At 38.1% G+C, this 20029-nt stretch overlaps 1 protein-coding gene across 1 annotated transcript; it reads right to left on the reverse strand.

Moving 5' to 3' along the window:
• Positions 1-866: 866 nt before the first annotated feature.
• Positions 867-20005, reverse strand: pik3r6a (phosphoinositide-3-kinase, regulatory subunit 6a). The gene is made up of 6 exons (XM_052558434.1): positions 19679-20005; positions 17482-17602; positions 6111-6184; positions 5683-5797; positions 5055-5125; positions 867-3332 (listed from the first exon to the last, which is right to left on the reverse strand). Exons 1-6 carry the CDS (start codon positions 19755-19757, stop codon positions 3217-3219), a joined length of 576 nt encoding a protein of 191 aa, XP_052414394.1. The 5' UTR covers positions 19758-20005; the 3' UTR covers positions 867-3216.
• Between the last annotated feature and the right edge of the window lie 24 nt (positions 20006-20029).

Genomic DNA, 20029 nt, shown 5'->3' on the forward strand with positions numbered 1-20029 from the left:
CCAAGACAGGAGCATCAATTGGGAAAACATGAAGGAAAAAGGCAACAAACAGCTACAAACTATCCATGAACAGAGACACAGGGTTTGTGAGATAATCATAGTCATGTTGGCTTTCATATCAATAGACTGTATAAAGACACCATATATATCTGTATAACACCTGTATAAAGAGACAATACAGTAGCTTCTACAGACACTAAACAGCTACACAAGTTTGCTCCACCAGTTTCATCAAAGGTAATTTGAGAGTGTAGCACAGCAAGATATGTAACCCAGTGCTAAAAATAACTCCTGAACCTGGACTACATCAGTGTCTAACCAGAGAAAAAGCAAAAGAGAGATGAGAGCGATATGAAAGAACTCATCAGAGTGTAACCTGACTGTTTTATCCTTTCATAAAGGAGACAACCTCAGGGGAAACAGCTTCTCTAATTGTAGCTGCAGTGTTCTAGTAATTCAAGTCATACAGAAACCTGGCTTTTATGTTTTACATCTAGTCAGCAGCTGTTAAAGGCACCAGATGTTTTCCAGGTGATATTTAAAGGAAAATCCCTTTGGGTTACAGTTGCACTGGAAATGGTTATCTGTTGTTTATGAAACAACTGAAATGTTTGCATTGATACTGTTAACTAAAACTAAAACGAAAATAAAACTAGTATATATATATATTTTTAGATAAACTTGATCTAAATGAAAATGTTAAATGTTGGCATGGCTACTAAATTATTATTATTATTTTAAATAAATGAAATTAAACAAAAACTGAATAAATAAATATTAAAAAAGGGGAATACCACAAGGGCACAATAATAAAAATAATATAAAAAAATAAAATAACATAAAAAAAAGAATTAAATAGAATTACATTTTTGTATAAAAGTATAATTGCATAAAAATAATAATTAAATAAAGCTAAAAATACTGATAACAATACACTTTCATGGCATTTCAGATTTTTCATTTGTATGAATCCATACGATTTTATACAATCTAATTTTGTGTTAAAGGTTATATTTCCCCTCTAAAATCACATAATTCCCCATGAGATTGGGTTGATTTCAGGTGCAATTTATATGAAGAGAAGACATGAAGAAATCTCACAATTCAGTGTATAATAATAAGCCAATGGCACACTGTATCGTTTTCATATATAAACTATAAAGTACAAGATACAAGCAAATGGAAATTCTCAAGTTCAGCAAACAAAATCAGCGCATTTTCATGTTTGAGAAATATACCCTTCAGATTAATGAGCAGATGTGAGCAGTCCACTCAGAAGAGACAGACTGCAGTCAGGTGATTAACTTATGAGTGACGGGAACGACCTTTAACTAGCGATAAATAATCACTAAGACTACAGTCAACAGGGGTTTCCACTCACAATGCTCACTGCTGAGAGCCGTGAGCCACAGCAGTCTAACATACTCATTAAAAGGCTCTTTAACACAGCACCTCATAATGCTTAATACCATAATTAATCTTGCAACATAAAATGAATAAACTAATATGCATAATTACATTCAGGGTCAAAGCTGAATAGTTGAATTATTGATAAGTTTTAGTGGAGTCCTGCACTTATGCAAACAAAATCCAAAATGTTTAGTATTATTTTTAGGTTCAACTGCCCATAAAGGCATATTGATCTCTTCCATTATCATCTACAGATATGATTAATAAATGTTTGAATTGACTCCTGGTTAATGACACATTTAGCTACTAAAAAGCCACTAAAGATGAATTGTTCTGTGTGCTGTGGTTGCTATGGAGCCTTGTCTCCACAGAGAAGAGCCCTTGACATTGTTGAAAGCACTTCACCGGAGAACATAAACAACGTGCTTTGGCACTGTGAGACATGCTGGATTTCCAGCTGTGGAAAGGAGAGGCTCCTGGTGTGTGGTTCTATTAGATGACGTTCACCCGAATGAAATGTTCTTCATTTAATTCATTTTTTGTGCAAGCGCATGTGCTCCTGTGAATATATTTGCTGAGAAAACGGTTATATTGTCAATTATGGAAATTGTTGTAACATAATAAAAGAACTAAATTAGCTTAATTGTTCAACCAGTGGTGAAAATGTTTCATTAGCCACTGTACATGGACTAAGCACAACCCAGGCTCATTGGAAAATGCACTGCAGTTTCCAGCAGAAATATAAAGCAGTAAAGCAATAAAACACAGATAACTTTTATTCCTTTTAATGAAAATTATGATTAAGGGGGCATGTTATTGATTAATAAAGTCTTGTGCAGGGTTCCTTGAAAAATACTGTGTAAACTAATACATTTTGACATTTGCATCATACAATCAGTTCCATGTATGGCTTTTCTGTCATAGTAAACTTGCTCATTAGCTCACCTGGTACAGTATTGTATTTGCAATGTGGAGCACTCAGGTATGAGTCCTGTGAAACACATTCACAATAAATGAGCTCAAGGACTTATAGAAGAAGATTAAATTGCATTGTTCCTTCAGTGAGTGTTTTTATCTCATATTTACTTTTTGTTGACAATATCAGTTAAATGGAGTTTATAGAAATTAGTATGGATTATATGTTATTTGTACATATGACTGAAAATTTTAATTTCACTCACCGACATTTAATTTCCAAACTGCCCCATTTGTGTAAAAAAGAACATAATAAACCTGCTCCAGATTTATGTTAATCTGTTACAGATAAAACTGAACATCCAGTTAGCGCCACTCACAGGAACATTTGACTTTCAATGTGTTGTGAAAAAATGCAAGAAGCAAAATAATGTTATTTAGCATAAATCTTGCCACAGGCACATTTTTCCAATGAGCCTGGCTTGGCTAAGAAACAGCAATCTGAATGGAACCTCTACTGAAACTTGAGCATTTATGGATGATGAAGTCACAGGTACTGCAGTGCTGTAGCAATGTCTCAAGAGGGAAAAGATAAGGGCAGGGAATGACAGCAAGCCAGCTGGGCTGAAACTGGATTTTTCAAAGAAAAATGAGAATTAGGTAGAAAGCGAGCAAATGGGTGTGGAAACATATTAAAGAATGTTAAACAATATAAGAGTTTTCTTAAACTGCTATTCCTCAACAGACAACTTCATAGCTTTGTCTTTCAGAAACCTTTAGTTTTGGTTCGCATCGTATTCTTTGAGTCTCCTGGTGTCATTAAAAGGTCATCCTCATCCAAGGCTCCAGAATTGCATTGTGTTCCTGCAGTCACTGCCGAAAGTTTGTCTTTTACATTATAGAGCAGGTGAATCCACAGCACTCTTTCAGCAAAGTGAGGCCTGTCTTGGTTACAAAGGGGGTAGTCTGCTGGGCTCTGGGCGGCCTTCTCCCACTGCGAGCAACACCTACATAGAAGAGTTTCATAGACAGAGTTTTTTTATACACCAAGGCTGCATTTACACCGATCAAGCAGATTGGATCACCAGTCAATAAGAACACAACGCGTTTACACTTGGCAACATCAACTGACTTTCCTGTCTGGATAACCAATAGGATCTGTCTTTCCCATGCAATATTTAAATTAGTCTGCAGAGATTGTCACTGTGCAAAGTTAACCTGAAGTGGTTGGTTTTCTTTTTAAAAGCATTTTTATCCGCGGGACATTTTAAAATTCAAAGATAAGTGTTAGGAGTATATACATATATATATATATATATATATATATATATATATATATATATATATATATATATATATATATATATATACTGTATGGTAGGGTTAGTTGAAACTGGGCATATCTTAAAATGAAATTTCTTGACTTTTAAGTCTGCTAGGAGATGCTGCCAGGAGATGTGTGACAAATGAAAACAATATGGGCCCTATTTTAATGATCTAAACGCAAGGTGTAAAGCGCATGGGGCAGGTGCACTCAGGGTGTGTCCAAATCCACTTTTGCTATTTTAACGATGGAAAAATGGTTGGCGCGCCCGGGCGCATGGTCAAAATGGGTTGTCCCTATTCTTTTAATGAGTAATGGATGTTTTTAGGGCGTAACATGCAATAAACCAATCAGAGTCTCATCTTCCATTCCCTTTAAGAGCCAGTTGCACTCGTGCCATGGCGGATTTGATATTTATACGGCACAATTTGGCAAGCGCAAAGACAGAATGCGTCTCCGAGATGAAACGGAGCTGCTCGTGTGTGAGCAAATAGATAACCTAATTCAGATACATGCAATGACTATCCATTATGACATGTAGGCATTTATATATATATATATATATATATATATATATATATATATATATATAATTAGCTTACAAAAAATTCTTATGCATTGCCATCCTTTAATTTCTAATATTTGGCATGTTTGTGTGCTGCTGTGCATCCTTGTGTTTAATAAGCAGCGTGTACGCATGTTGCGGACCCGTCTACACTAACATGCTCTTTAAATAAAAAATAAAAAACATTGCGCCAGACCTTAGACCAGGTTTGAGTTGGACTGTGGCGCAGTCTATTTTCAGCTCCTTAAAATAGCATTGTGCCAGCAATATGCCTGAACACACCTGTTTTTTAGACCAGCACACCCATGGGCGCACAAATGGGCACAAATGCATTTGCTAATTAAATGACGTGGCACTGGACGGGAAAATGCGAATGTGCCAGACTAAAACAAGCAAACACACTTGCGCTGCATGCGTCGCATTGGGCAGGGTGTATTTATTATAGGGCCCTATGTGTTCTGAAAATGTGAAACATTTTTGATTGACCATGACTGGACATATTCTGAAGCTAAAAAAATATGTGACTGTGACCATCACACACTGTGCAATTGTCTATTACATTTGTCTACTCAAATCTGCAGACTAGCTCTAAATTTTGGGGAATTTATGTCAGTTTGTCCAGACTGTAAATTGGGTCAAAATTCTGAGCGAAAAAATCATGAAATGTATTACTGTACAGCTTTTATAGTTGGTTAGGGCTGTGTGTGAGGCTAAACCATTTGAAACATAGCTAGTGACTAATGTTTACAAAATATCCCACATTATTTGTATTCTAGACACCCTATGCAATAAAGAAGTTTCATATTTTAATGCATGGCCAACCATAAAATAATGACTTACCCTTGGTTTGAGAGCATTTTGGTAGTTTGGACTTAAGAAATTCAGCCATCTCTTTGTCCTCCTCCCGTTCCCTGTACAGCAGAAGTAACTATGGTGATATAAAGCAATGCATCATGGGAAAACTGACTGTATAAATTACTATTTATGCATGGCCTTCATGTTCCTCAGTTAGCTCAAGGTTTTCATGTTATTGCTGGGAAATATAATCTGAAAATATAATGTGAATTCATGTATCATAAATTTATCTTTCTTTGTTTGTTCATGGTATTCTGCTGGCTTTACAAAAGCCTTCTGCTCAGTGGAGGTGAATGGTTTGCAACATGTTACATGACTCCCATTCCAGCCTTCGACAACTGGCTGGAAATGGACCTACACTGGCCACAAGCACTGAGCAGACTTTTCCTGCATTCAGTGTTTGAAATTGCTGAGACAGGATGTGGCAGCATGGCTTTATTACAAATAAAATCCTATTACTTCTGTACTTAGAGAGTGAGTAATGTTTTTTTCCTCAGGCCTTAGACCAAATTCTGTCTGCCCCAGTATTGAGCTCAGTCAGAGATTTAATAAAGGGTGCAAATAAATAGTGTATAAGCCTTCGTCATTTCCCAGCATGCTACAATCGGCTTACCTGAGACGCTCAAACTCCACGTCATCTACTAAGAAGTCTCTGGCTTCCACTAATTTATGAATCTGTTTCAGAAGCTCTTCCTCCTTCTGTTTGTCTTCATTAGACTTGTCATTATCTGAAAATGGATTTTTATTTTTTACCAATCAAAAGCTTTCATTGTCATGCTTACTAAGACAAGGCCACTTATACGCTAACAGAAAAAAAAATTCTAGAAAACAAGTTTGGAATATATTTGCTTTTGCATGCTGTGCTACTTTTAGAAAACTGCAAAAGCAATTGAATAATATTATCAGTAACATCAGTAAAGTTATAGTAGAAGGAACTTTTGCAGCTGTAGGCTACTGTTAAAAAACAAACAAAATGAACTTTAAGTGTTAAAAAATATTTTTTTTACTGTAATTTATTCCAAAGGCTTTCCCAGATCTCACCTGGGATAGACAAAAGCTTCTGAAGCTCTTTTTTCAGTCTTGTAATTTCTTTACATAACTGGATATCATCCATCCTGCAAAACAAAAGAACAGACAAATAAAGCATGCAGAAGCATTTACAGTCTTTACTGCAAAAAAAAAATCTGCTTCATGAGCAACATTACTGAACCAACTTAAATATGTTACACCAAAAAAAACTAGCTTTAAAATAAAAGCAGTATTTTAAGTCAATAAAAATAACTTTTTGAGCATATAAAAAGCTTCACACTGTGACTCAGTATTTACTTTGCAATGTTTGGAATGGAATACCAGCTAAAACTTGCTGAATACGGCAGACTGGACATTGTATACTGTCAAATTCTAGTAATTAAAACAGTAAGCTTTAACCTACTGTAACCATCTCAAACAGTCATTTTCTACACTGTTGTCACATGACCTCATGGTGTTAAAATAAAATGTAATGAAAGCATCCAGTTTACATTTTGTTCTAAAATCTTGGTTGAAAACATTGCATTTTGGGATATAGTATTCCATGCTGTAAGATCTGTTGTTTACTGCTCATTTTGGCAGCTGCAGTTGGTCACTCATGCATACAGAACATTTGCATATTATGCAAAGTATTCCCAATGTATATTGCAGTGACAATGAGAGTCTGAACATTGCTCATGCATCCTGATCTTATTAATATTTGTAGGTATTTGTTTGTAGTTTACACAACTGACTCCTCTGAGTCCCTAACCCCACTTTAAATTTAACCAATTCTCTAATCAATACAAAATCAGATCTTAAAAAGTCAGAGAAGTGTATTTAATAATAACAACATCATTTTTTTTTCCATTATAGATAAGTCTATGTTATAGATAGCCACAACATAGTGACAATTTTAAATGCAAATAGATATTTTTATACGACAATGAATTTAATGTAAGATAAATAAAATGTTATATATATATATATATATATATATATATATATATATATATATATATATATATGTGATATTTTGTCTTTTTTTCTTTCTAAAGTCAAGCAAAGATGCCATCAATATGTTTGCAATGTATTCAATATTTCAATGTATATGCAAACAAAAACATGTTATAATGTACTCATGGTCCAAGTTATGTTACCCTACAGCAATTTAGCTTTTGTTGTATAAATTCTTATTTTTTACTTTACTAATTAAGATGTTACCATTTTTGCATGCTGCTCGTGTCAGAGAGTAGTATTTAGAGTGCATCCAGTCTCTGAATTTTAAACCATATATGCAGTTTAATGATGAAGCTGGAAGCTGGATTTAGCTCAGTATCGCTTCGGTTCAGTTGAGACAGATTGTGGAGGCTGAGCACCAATCAAACAATTGGGAATAAATGCCCCACTGATTTTGTGATAGTCAAATCTCTTCCCCAAACGATTGTGAGGGGAAACCAATATCCATGCATTAGATACCCTGGCAGCATCAAAAGCAAAGCATTAACATCTTAACGAGGGGCAGCTGGCTGATTGTAGCTCTTGGTAATGGGAGCAGGAAGGACAGATGACTGCCGATGTGATGGTGAGAAGGATCTCATATCAACTTTATGAACTGCTCAAGGCTTGTGGGTTTGGCTGTTGACTATCAATTATAATTGACAAAATTGGTTATTACATTAATATAGAAGTTTACTGTTCATGTAGTGTGTTTATCTGGAATCTGAAAATGTAATGAAAGAAAATGTTTCTGTTAACCTAAAAACATTAATGACATGGATACACTTTGAACAATATAGAACAAAACCAAAACATAAATATTAATATGTAAGGGTTAATTTAAAGTCAGTAGGTTGTTATTGCTAAATAATCACAGAAAATGGACTGTGAATAATTGATCTGAGTTTAACTTATTATATCACATGCAAAGAAAGAGACTGTAGTGACTGCGTACTGTTGCTTTCGTCAATTAAAATTATGACTACACATCGTCCAACAAACCTTGACGAAAAAAATCACGTGACGAAAATGCTGGTCATATAACAATGACTATAATTAAATGTATAATGCAATATTGTTGAACAATAAAAATGAGACTAAATGTGTTTTACAAAATAAAAACTATGATAAAATGTCTCTTCGTTTTCGTTGACCAAAATGGGATGAAACAAAATGTTATAACGTTATGTCTCATCTAGTCGCGTTATTATTAGGTGCGATCGACTTGAAGAACTGCTAAAGATGGCGATCACAAGATTCAACACATACTATTTCAATACTAATAAAGTCATTGGGTTGCTGTGCAGTACATACTGCCTCTGCAGTCATTGTACAAAGATATTTGACCACAGAATGCTGAGACTGGCCAATCACAATGAAGTACTGTATTCAAAATAAAATTACAGAGTTGTGTAATCCATATAAATACAGTGTGGTCTTGGCCATTTAGACATTTAGACACATGCATTTAAAATACTTCCTGGTGTAACGGAAACAGGTCAATTTAGCTCAAAGGGAATCATTTAAGATTTTAAAGGGAATTTGAACAGAATCACTGTTTCACGGCTTATCACTGAGACGCCCTGCGATTCAGTGAACGGGCCGTTTAACATCAAATCTGCGCTGGATATTAATATCCAAAGTATAGTGAAACACTATCAATTAGCACAGTAACAAGATCGGCAGTTTAAGACATTAACTTGTAAGCACAAAACACAAGATACATCTCTTTTCAATATGAATAAGGTTTTATTAGATAAATCTAAGACATATAAACTAATCTAACACATAAACGGCACCCGAGGTCAGGTGTCGGAGACTCGACGTTACAAAACTTAACTCAGAACACGAAACTCTCAAACGGAAAAGAAAATAAATAAAGTTTGACGAGACAAGGTTGTGTTCCTTCTCATCGTGGCTAAGTAGCAGCAGGCTTGCAGGTCGAAGCATGCTGGAACCGTGCTCAAAGAACAGTGATGACTAAACAGCATGGCTAGAGAAGCTAAAGCTAGGTAGCAAAGCTACAAGCTAAAAGCTAAAAGCAAACTACAAGCAGACATGGCTGATAGCAGAAGCACAGCTAGAGACTAAAAGCCAGAGACTAAAAGCAAAGATTTTATGGTGTCCTCAGTATTTAAACTGGCCTGTTGGCCACACCTCAAATGTTGTCTTGACCAATCAGATATTGTCTTGGCTCGGGGGTATCATAAATCATATGTTTATCTTACCAAGCATGTGGTCCGAATTTTCCTGCCTTGCAGGGTCTAATTTTTGACATGATTCCTATTACCAGGTTATGATATATTTTACAAATAAATGATTTTCAGGACAATATCAAGCAAGCAGATTCGATCACACACATACCAAACACAATTATGAATCGTTAAGCGATGTGATAGTTATTAAAAAAAACATACACAATAAGTGATTATAACATGATAGTCAAATGTGTGGGTTACACATAAATGAATATGGAGTGAAGCGATGGACTGATTCATTTATGAGTCTTTTTGAGTTCATTCTGGTCCATATATATATATGTACAAAAAGAAGTTTCTTTGTCACTCTCTGACATAGGGATGTTCTGTGAAGAGGTTCAAAGCCCCTTTCCCCCCCTTAGGAATTTCAGTCTGGTTCTGCTAGGTGGGGGGAAGTCAATGGAAGTGTTTAACTCGATCTCATGGGCTTACATGTGATGTCCAGCGTTGCATTTCCATTACGAACAACACATTTGACACCAAATTTCTCTTCTTCAAATTGAAATTTTCAATAATTGTTCTAGTGGTGTTGTGTTGAAAGCTGTTGTGTGAACAAGTTGGTTGGTCATCTTGCTTGGTTCTTGTGGCACTAGAACTGATTTATGACTTCCTGAGGAATTTGGCTCCGTGTTTCAAACATCGCTTTGATAGACTCTTTAATTTGTCTGGTTTGACTCATTTCTGTTACACTGGTCACATGGCATAAATGTAGCTGGGGGAACATTTTAGCGAGACGTGAAATACGTACCCAAAAGTACTTATCACTGCAGTTTCCAGAATAAATAAACACTAGAGGCATTAAAACTCTTACACATTTTATTCATTTTCATACAAATTTACAGTTTCAATTAATAAAGCATAATTTTCTCAGTGGACTCAGTGGACATTTCTCTTTGAAACTGCGGCAAAATATGCAGTAAGGTACGTAAAAACAGTGTTGCACAAAAAGTACACAGAGGTACTTATTTTTATGAGACCAGGTTGTTCAAATATGCTATTCAGGTTTCAAAAAAAAAATAAAAAAAATAGGACAGATTTCATTGCACCCATTGAAGATTCTCTTTGAAACATTCTTAAAGGAACACTCCGACTTTTGGGGACTTTAGCTTATTCACTGTATCACCCAGAGTTAGATAAGTCCATACATACCTTTTTCATTTCTGTGCGTTCTGTAAGTGTTATACGCACCCACCGCTAGCCTAGCTTAATACAAAGACTGGATGTAAATGGATAATGGTAGCATAGTAATCCCAATAAGTGCAAAATAATGCAAACATTTTCCTATTTACATGTTGTGATCTGTATAGTCACAGCGTGTACAAATAACAAGTCTATATGAGACAGAGCCCATTTTTAATCATATAAATACTGGGAACTATATTCTCACTAGGCGTAGGAGCACAGCTAAAGTTACTTGGGCGGAGTGGCTACTTGGGCGGAGTGATTAGCGCAGCACACGAGACGCGCTGTTTATGGTTCCATAAACAAACAAACGTGACTAACTAGCTAGACATGACTCGTGATCATGGCTGACTTTGAGGAATTGTCAGACTCAGAGGAATTTTACTGTGTATCAAACCAGGATCCAGAACCATATAGTTTTGAGCCAGAATACACAGATGAGGAGTTACAAACTTTGGAAGATGTGTCGAAGGGAGAATCAGAACGAACACAGACTGGTGCTGTAAATGTGGAACATGCCAACCTATGCCGACAGAAACCGAATGCCTTTGTTGTAATGAATGGGACCGGGTTTTGCCATCAATGTCAAGGCTTGATGACAATCAAAATATTTGCGTCACTACCACGGAAGATTTCTCTGCCCTAATACACCCGGCAGTTGTCCTTTTTTTCCCCCATTGTGACAAGATCAACTGGAAAATGCCGAGTGGACCTAATGGTCAGCTGTCCACCAAGTAAGTGATTTTGTTATAATGATCATGAGCAGTGTGTTCATGACAACACAATAATAAAAATAAAGGGGATACACGGAGCCCCTATTCACGTAATAGTGTCACTACTAAGGTTAAATTACATTAGCATGGCACTGTTACAGTATGGCTACTGTTAGTCATCTCAAAACATAACGGAACACTTACCGCAGCAACAGGTGATCCAATTTGTCCTGTCTTTATTATCGATGGGATGGCTGTATCCTTTAGCACGCGTTTCATGGTCCATGTGGCAACTTGCATTTTTTCAAAATAGTCGTCTACAGTAAAATGTTCAGAGCAAACGAAATACTTTGTGATGGTGTTTACAGGTGTGTTTGGAACTGCACCCAGAACAAGTAGCCATCGATACATCAGGTCAGCGTTTTTGGTTGGAATTCTATGAAACATCATAGTATTACCTGGTCTCCCCTGTTTATTGTCGCAGCTCTTTACAATACAGCGAACACCCATGATTGTAAAATATAAATTTACTATCTAGTGATTGCTGACTCTATTACTCCAACTCTGAGCGAACTCTCTGATCCTCACCACTGCGCGTCTCGGGTGCTGCGCTAATCACTACGCCCAAGTAACGTAAGCTGTGCCCCTACGCCTAGTGAGAATATAGTTCCCAGTATTTATACAATTAAAAATGGGCTCTGTCTCATATAGGCTTGTTATTTGTTCACGCTGTGACTATACAGATCACAACATGTAAATAAGAAAATGTTTGCATTATTTTGTCACTTATTGGGATTACTATGCTAACAGTATCCATTTACATCCAGTCTTTGTGCTAAGCTAGGCTAGCGGTGGGTGCGTCAAATAACACTTACAGAACGCACAGAAATGAAAAAGGTTTCTATGGACTTATCTAACTCTGGGGGATACTGTGAATAAGCTAAAGTCCCAAAAAGTCGGAGTGTTCCTTTAAATCATGATACATAAAGTAACATGGATCACCAAGTTTTGCACAAAGCTGTAGTTCAGTAGATGTCAACCAGGGGACTGCATCCATCCATCCATTCTTAAAACAACTTGTCAATCCACAGGATGACAGGACACTTTTACTAGTTGTCAGTCACAGAAATGTAGGGTCCATAGTATATATCAGGGGCATTTCCACCAAAGAGGCAATGGAGGCAGTGCCTCTGTAATGGAGGTCAGCGAGTAGGATCTCAAGGGACACACGACTAGCAACTGACACTAGTGGATGCCATCATTTAGCCTCCTTGTTAGTGCGTCTGCCTCCCATGCCAAAGACCTTGGTTCGAGACCCAATCAGAACAAGGATGAGGTGTGGAGGTGAGGACCCAGGAGAGGGGGGTTACATTGGTACATAGGTTTATGGTGAGTGTAACAGAGCCACCGAGTAGGTGCTGTGCAGGTAAACCTCACTCCCCTGATCTGCAATCATTAAGCCTCCTTGTTAGTGCATCTGCCTCCCATGCCGGAGACCCACTTGGAACAAGAATGAGGTGTGGCGGTGAGGACCTGGGAGATAGGGCTTACACCTCCACAAAATATTGGATGAGAATTTTTTTTTGTAAAAAAATAAAACCAGTATTACCAATAAAATTGGCATAAAAGCCAATATTACCAAATATAGCATTAAAAAGTGTAGTAATCACTCATCTTTCTAAAGAAACACTGTACAACAGTGACACCAGCAGGTAAAGTTACAGCAGGAGTCTATGTCTCACTTGCCTCCCCTTAGCCTAGTGAATTTTAACAGACATGGGGTCTGAGTGACCTCCTAAAGCATGTGGTGAGTTTACATGTATTTTTCATGAGAGGAAATTTACATGAAAGGAGCCAATGCCTGTATCACAATATGATTGGATATGACTAGTTAAATTCGCTGTAATTGGTTCATGTGATTAATCCTGACTCTGTTTGTGAATCAGTCTGAATGAACTATATAATTTTTTAATGTGAAGACTAATTAAAAAAGGAAGTAAACAACTCACTAAATATAACAGTGGTGTAAATATAATACTTAAAATAGCATAAAACATGATCTGAGTTTTTATTGAGTAATTAGCTTGGTGAAGTTTAAAGTAAATCTTCATGTCTGTGGTCTGTGGTCTGTGACCAATATTTAACAAGCTTTGATGACTACTGATCAGAAAATTCTAAATGAGTTAAAAGTTAACTATTAAAAAGAATAGCTGAACATTGTCAGGATCCTGCCCTCACAGTCTTGTCAGTGTTGTCTTTGTTTCATGTTTCCTTGTTTGTGTTGTGTCTGAGCACATGTTTTTGTCTTTGTGTTTGCAATGTGCTCCTCTTGTCCTGCCTCCTTGTTACCCATTACCACACTCCTATGTTTAGCTCTTGTTTGTCTGAGTGTTGTCACCTGTCTCTCACATTCTCTCCTTGCTTAGTCCTTGTTTTTATGTGTGTTCTTACCTGTTCCTCATGTTCTCAGCTCCTTTATATTGTTCTCCCTTTCCATATTTTTTTTGCCAGTCTCTCTCTTGTGTTCTCTCTCCTCCTCACCTTCCCTTGTCTTATCCACTAGTTTGTCTAATAAACCTGTTAACACTCAGTCTTCATTTGAGTCCTCCCTCCAGACCCTTGACCGAACGAACTGGCCAACATTGGACTGAGCAGTATGAGTATCAAGATTCTGCCACCTGCTAATTCCCGGGAGAGACTGGCTCGCCATCAAGGTCTGGCTAACCTTCTCCAAAAGGGGTGGGATATATGTACATTTACCCAGTTTTTCTGAAAGATGTCAAGGGGGCTTGATTATGATTATATATTTTCAATACCTGCTTGGAAAATCCTGTACCTAAGTGGGAGATGGATAACCTCAAGATTTTGAATTTCTGGGACTTCTCTAGGTATATTGGTCATCGCATCCAGTGGGGAATGCTTCCACCACCTAAGCCACCACCTAAGCCGGTCCCAGTTATTTCTGAGTCAGTTGAATCAACCACAGCTTTCCCAGAGATAGTCAAGAGACATTTCTATTCATATTCTATTCCAAATCCAGCCAAGCCTACTTTAGTCTCTTCAGAGGCAGTCAAGCCTGTTCCAGTCACTCCAGAGCCAGTGATCCAGTCATTCTTGACTCAATCAGTCAAGTCCACTCCAGAGTCAGTAAAATCTGTTCCAGTCACTTCAGGTCCAGTCAAGACAGCTTCAGTCACTTCAGAGCTAGTCAAGCCTGATCCAGTCATTCTTGAACCAGTTAAACCCGCTCCAGTCACTCTGGAGCTAGTCAAGCCTGCTCCAGTTTTTTTCTATTCCTGTCACAATCTGCTGGGCCAGTTCCTGTCTCCGCTCAAGTCACTAAGATAACTGCCTGTCTGCCTGCATTGGCCGAGTTAACTACAGATACTATAGATGTGGTCAAGCACGCAACCTCAATATATTGGAGAAGTAGAAAAAATGGACAGTGCCGTGCAGTCTAATGGCCATCCTGTTATGTCCACTGAAGCCATGCTTATTAATCCTATGTTGTCCACAGAGGCGATACCTAAGCTGGCAGCTTCTCCTTTCTTGGCCACGGAGGATGAGGCAGAAGCATTAATTTAGCCTGTTCCAGCCTCACAGGCCATTTCCAAGCTTCTTGCTTCCCCAGTTGACTCTCCAGATGCTGTTCCTGCAAGTCATGTGAAGACAACAGATGTTCCTGTTAGTCAAGTCATGTCCACAGAGGCCAGTACTAAACAACCCAGTCTCACTGTGTTAGCCATGAAGGCCATTCCAGCAGCTTTCATTCAACCTTTTATGTTCAAGGAGGTCATATCTTAGATTCCTGCTTCTCCTGTTGTGCCCCCAGAGGCTGTTCCTGAGCGGCCTGCTCTCAACGTTTTGAATAAGGCTCTCATTCAGCCTATTATTGCTATGAAGGCCACCTCCGAGCACCCCGCTCTCTCAGTCACAGCCATGGAGGCTGTTCCCAAACAGCTCATTAAAAGCTCTAAGTACAGTAGCCTCCAGAGTCCGCTATGGAGGAGGTTGTTTCTACATCCGCTTCAGATAGAGCGGTACCTGAGCTCGCTGTGGAGAGAACTGCTCAAGAACTCGCTCCCGCTCCAGAGAGAGCAGTCCCAAAGCCCGCTCCTGAGAGAGCAATCCCCAAGGCCTCTATAGCCTCTTGGGTTGTTCCCAAGCCCACTCTAGAGAGAGCAGTCCCCGAGCCAGCCCCTGAGTCCACCCCAGTGCTGGCACCAGCCCCTGAGTCCACCCCAGTGTCTGCTTTTTCCCCAGAGCCCAGCCTATTGTTGGCTCCTGCCGCTAAGAAACCTTCCAAGTCAATGTCAAGGTTTGATCATTTTACCCTTAAGGACAACCCAGAATCTGTCCCAGAACCAGCTCCCAAGGCATGCCTCTTCCCTGTCAGTTCTGTCACTGATTTCTGTCCATGATTCTGCCCCTGTCACGAAGCCCAGTTGGAAGTCCAGACCTGTCAGACCAGTTCCTGTTACCAAGAATAATACCAATCAAGCTCCCATCCCTCCCTTCCCACCCTCTGTATTTCCCAGTTACGGTTCTGCAAGGCCAGAACCTCCTTGGTCAGCCCCTAGCCATTCCTATGGATTTTCCACCCTCCCTGTCCCACCCCCGGTGTTTACTGGCTATTCTAGGACTTTAAGTCACCCCTGTCTTTGTTTGGTACCTGCTTGGACTTCTTTGCACAATGTGGATGCCTGGAGGTGTCCATTGTGTGGAAGGTACTGTCAGAATCCTGCCCTCACAGTCTGGTCAGTGTTGTCCTTGTTTCATGTTTCCTTGTTTGAGAGTGAGCACATGACTTTGTCTTTGTTTGTGTTTGAGATGTGCACTTCTTGCCCTGTCTCCTTGTAACCCATTACCATGCCCTCTTGTTTAGTCCTTCTTGAGTCTTTGTTTTGTCTGAGTGTTGTCACCTGCTCCACATGATCATGGATCCTTTATATTCTCCTTTTCCTTCTTGTTTTTCCAGTTTATTATTCTTATGTTTCAGTGTTGCTAGTTTATCTTACTATTCTTGGTGATACTGAGTTTTCCTTGCCTAATTGTTTGTAGTCTATTGTTTATTTCCTCTTCAGGAACTCGAGCTGCATTGAGGAACGTTTTGGGAATGCCTTCTACTTGACTGGTTCTGAATCACATTTGTAATGAGTCCAATGGATGGGCAAGATTATATAGGCAGGTGATGTCAGAGACCAGGAAGCTTAAAAGCATGTACGGCAAAGCCGGCATTAGCGTTTTGCCATTCTGTCTTCCTCTGAGGAAGTTGAAGTGATGGGCATCGATGAGGATTCACCCCCCTAGTCCCCCCAGTATGAGGAGCTTTTGGAGGTGGTAACTTGTGCTGTGGCTAAGGTAAACATCGATTGACCTGCAGAGAAAAAGTCTGAACCCCAGAAAAGTAAGGTGGATGAGCACTTTCTGTTAACTAAGCTGCCACCTCGATGACAGATCCTGCCTTTCCCCCCCGATTTGCACACCGAGGTTCGGGGAATCGCATCTTTACACCGAGGTGGTGAAGCAGATTTGGAGAGTTTTTGGCCAGGCTCAGGTTCGTCTGTTTGCGACTCGAGAGACATCACACTATGCTCCTGGTAGTTCCATCTGCTGCTAGTAGCCCCGTTCTGGCCGGGCCGAGTATGGTTACATGTGTAAACTGTCAGGCTACCGCTGCTACCTCCTGCCCTGCCTCCACTGCTCACTGGCTGACTGCCATCCTGGACTGGACTCTGTGGTCATTCTCTCAGCCTGCCTGTCTTCCAGTCCTTCCCTGCCTATCGTTTGGCTTGTTTTCTCCCCTGCTCTCTTTCTCATGTCTTGTCAGCTAGTTTGTCTAAGAAATCAGTTAACACTCACTCAGCATTTGAGTCCTCCCTCCAAACCTTTGCCAAACATAAGTTCACAAATAAAATATATTGTTTAAATTGTTACTGCCTTGATTTATTATTTTGGAATAAATGTAAAATGATTAAAAACACTAACTTGATTAGATTAATACTTGGCATTAAGAAATAGAATATTGATTGCGCTGTTAAAGTAAAAATATAAAATATAATAGTTTTTTTCCCCTCTGATAGTCTAAGTAATGTTTGTTTAACCAAGAAAATATGACTGGGACACAAATTTAAATTTGAAAAAATAAAATAAAAATAAAAATAAAATAATAATTGAGGACTTTGCCTCTTTATTTCAGAACACCACCGGTATATATCATAAATATGTACATGTAAAAACCAGTTTACTCACATGTATCTGAGCTCAGATTCCCTCCTGATCAAAATATCTCTGATCCGTTCAATCTTACAGAGTTCCCCTTCTATGTCTCCCACTGTGATAGTAGAGTCTGCCATTGAGACCACATCTGCCTCTGAAAACACAGAAAAAAAGAAGATCTGGACTGAAGCCACACTGATCACGACCACAAAGCTCAGAATATAGCTCAGATTTCATTCTATAACAAAATATAACATTTAATGAATGTCTACTGAATTTCTGAAAAGATGAGATACATTTCAAGATGCACCTTTAGGAGGCCTAGCATAATTCTTCCCCTGATCCTACAATTGGTTATGTCACTGCTGATGTCTCCAGTGGCACTGTGAACTGTCTCTTTCTCATGAGTGGCATGGTAACCGTAATGCTAGGCTGAGGCTAATACTTTCTGTCAGTTTTACTCGGCTGGGTGGCCACTCAGTTCATGAGATGGGGAAAATTACAATATTCAGAAAAAAAGGTTTAAATTGAAACAAAGCCTTGTTTTGTCAATAATATATTTCTTCAAACAATATAGCGTCTTCATTTGTTATTTAGTAACACACCAATGTATTGACTAATTAATCAACCAATATTTGTGTGTGTGTGTGTGTGTGTGTGTGTGTGTGTATATATATATATATATATATATATATATATATATATATATATATATATATATAGTTATTTTAGTATTTATTAATATTTTTATTTAGCTTATATTTTTATATACAGTTTAAGTAATTTTGTAATTTTTTTTATCAATTTTATTAGTTGTTTTATATATCTATTTAACTATTAAATTTATTTTTTATTTCATTTTTAGTTAATAATAACAACACTAGTTGCTTGACCACAATTTTTTCCTATTGCAGCAGGAGGGTTTAATCTAAACTCTTATTCTGTAGACCTTTTTAACAGTTAACTTAACCTTTTTGGGATTTCTAAATGATCTAAAATACAGAAATGGGAACAACATGCTAAAAATGTCTTCCTCTCTGATGTTAGATTTATGAATTTGACCTTTTCCCCTTTCTTATTTGGGCCACAAGCCTCTTTGTATCCAAACCATCAATAGGTGTCTTCAGGACCGGTACTGATCTAAGATGTCACTAGAACATTTAAATCAAATATTCTTACGAACAGAGCTATTCAAAAATCAGTGCCAAGAGGCAAGTTGTTCCTTCATGTGCAAGTTAGCAACTCCACTGAAGCATTGAGACTTTTTACGTCAGGTTAGGCATTCATAAAGGAAAATCATTCAAATATGCTCGACTGAGTGAGAAAGCAGTAGAATTAATGTGGTACAGTGCACATAAGAACTGTTCTGAAAAATAAATTTCTTAGGTAGACATGTAATAAAAACAATAAAAGAATAAAAATAAAATAAAAAATTTAAATAAAATTTGTGATGTGTCACACAGGTAGTTCAACAAATGACGTTTCAATTCTTCTTCACCATAAGCAACATGAGAATTCATAGTTCTTACTTCCAAAAACCCTACATTTGACAACGTTTTACAGCAAAATTACCTTTTACTTTTTTATTTTTTCACCATGTTGTAAGATAACTAACAGTTAACAAATTTATGTTTTTATTGTAGCAGTTTTTACAGAGTTATTCTATTAAAAAATTAAATATATTATTATCAATTATACAGCTACATTATTTTTAATTATACAGTTGATAATGAAGCCCTGGAATTGATTTGAACGGACCACAGTTGCTTAACCGGATGATCCCCATAAGTTTATTTCGCAAAACTTTATTATTAATGTTCAGTAACTGATCTTCTGAAAGCAGCAGAAGGTGCTGTGCTGCGAGAGTATTTAAACAAATGTAATAAAGCCAGTATGACACTGTAAACTCCACAAGAGCTCTAGAAAAGGCATGTTCCTGGATCTCCTTTCCATTTCAAAGTCACGACGGCATGCAGTCTACGCAAAGTATATCTCCATGTAGATCATTTAAGTTATTAATGGCTTAACTATGAGACTCTTATGAGCTGTTTTCAGATGTCAGCATAACAATTTTAAACCTGATCTCATTCTTTACAACAGCAGAAGTTCTACCTGAGGCGTTCAGTCTGCACAAACCCCAGTGAAGAAGAGAATGCAAGTGTGTGATAGTCTACTATACCTTTCACCAATACGTTTTGACAGGTTTTGATACAGAGAGGTGTAGGGATACCTGTTTGGTCCACATCTGTTTTCCACTTCGTGCACTCCAGGGATCCATACTGACAGGATGCTCTGCGCTTTTCATCCATCGCACTCCACTGAAGCCTAATCTTATACCAATATTCTGACTTAGTTGAGACAGGGAAAGCAAGAGAGCTCGCTCAAATAATGCAGCGGATCCAGCGGTTCTCGTTGCTGAGGAAAATAGCGACGGCTGTGGATAACTAGGCATCCTTATGCAGCGGCAGCAGTTACACTGCTATTCCTGACTCTTTGACGACATCTTGTGGCCATCATCATCATCATCATCATCAACAACAACAGCAACATTTTTGTATCGTCGGTGTACCTTCAAGTTTAT

The sequence above is a fragment of the Carassius gibelio genome, chromosome B6 (genome assembly GCF_023724105.1).
Source record: "Carassius gibelio isolate Cgi1373 ecotype wild population from Czech Republic chromosome B6, carGib1.2-hapl.c, whole genome shotgun sequence".
Lineage (NCBI taxonomy): Eukaryota > Metazoa > Chordata > Actinopteri > Cypriniformes > Cyprinidae > Carassius > Carassius gibelio.

What these genes read in the sequence shown, in the direction of transcription:
- pik3r6a (XM_052558434.1), bottom strand. Translation starts at nt 19,757, where the DNA reads ATGGATGAAAAGCGCAGAGCATCCTGTCAGTATGGATCCCTGGAGTGC. An exon ending in GAATCTGAGCTCAGATACAT is followed by an intron (nt 6,185 to 17,481) that starts GTGAGTAAACTG and finishes TTTGTTTTGCAG; the next exon opens with GATGGATGATATCCAGTTAT. An exon ending in GTGGAGTTTGAGCGTCTCAG is followed by an intron (nt 5,126 to 5,682) that starts GTAAGCCGATTG and finishes TCTGCTGTACAG; the next exon opens with GGAACGGGAGGAGGACAAAG.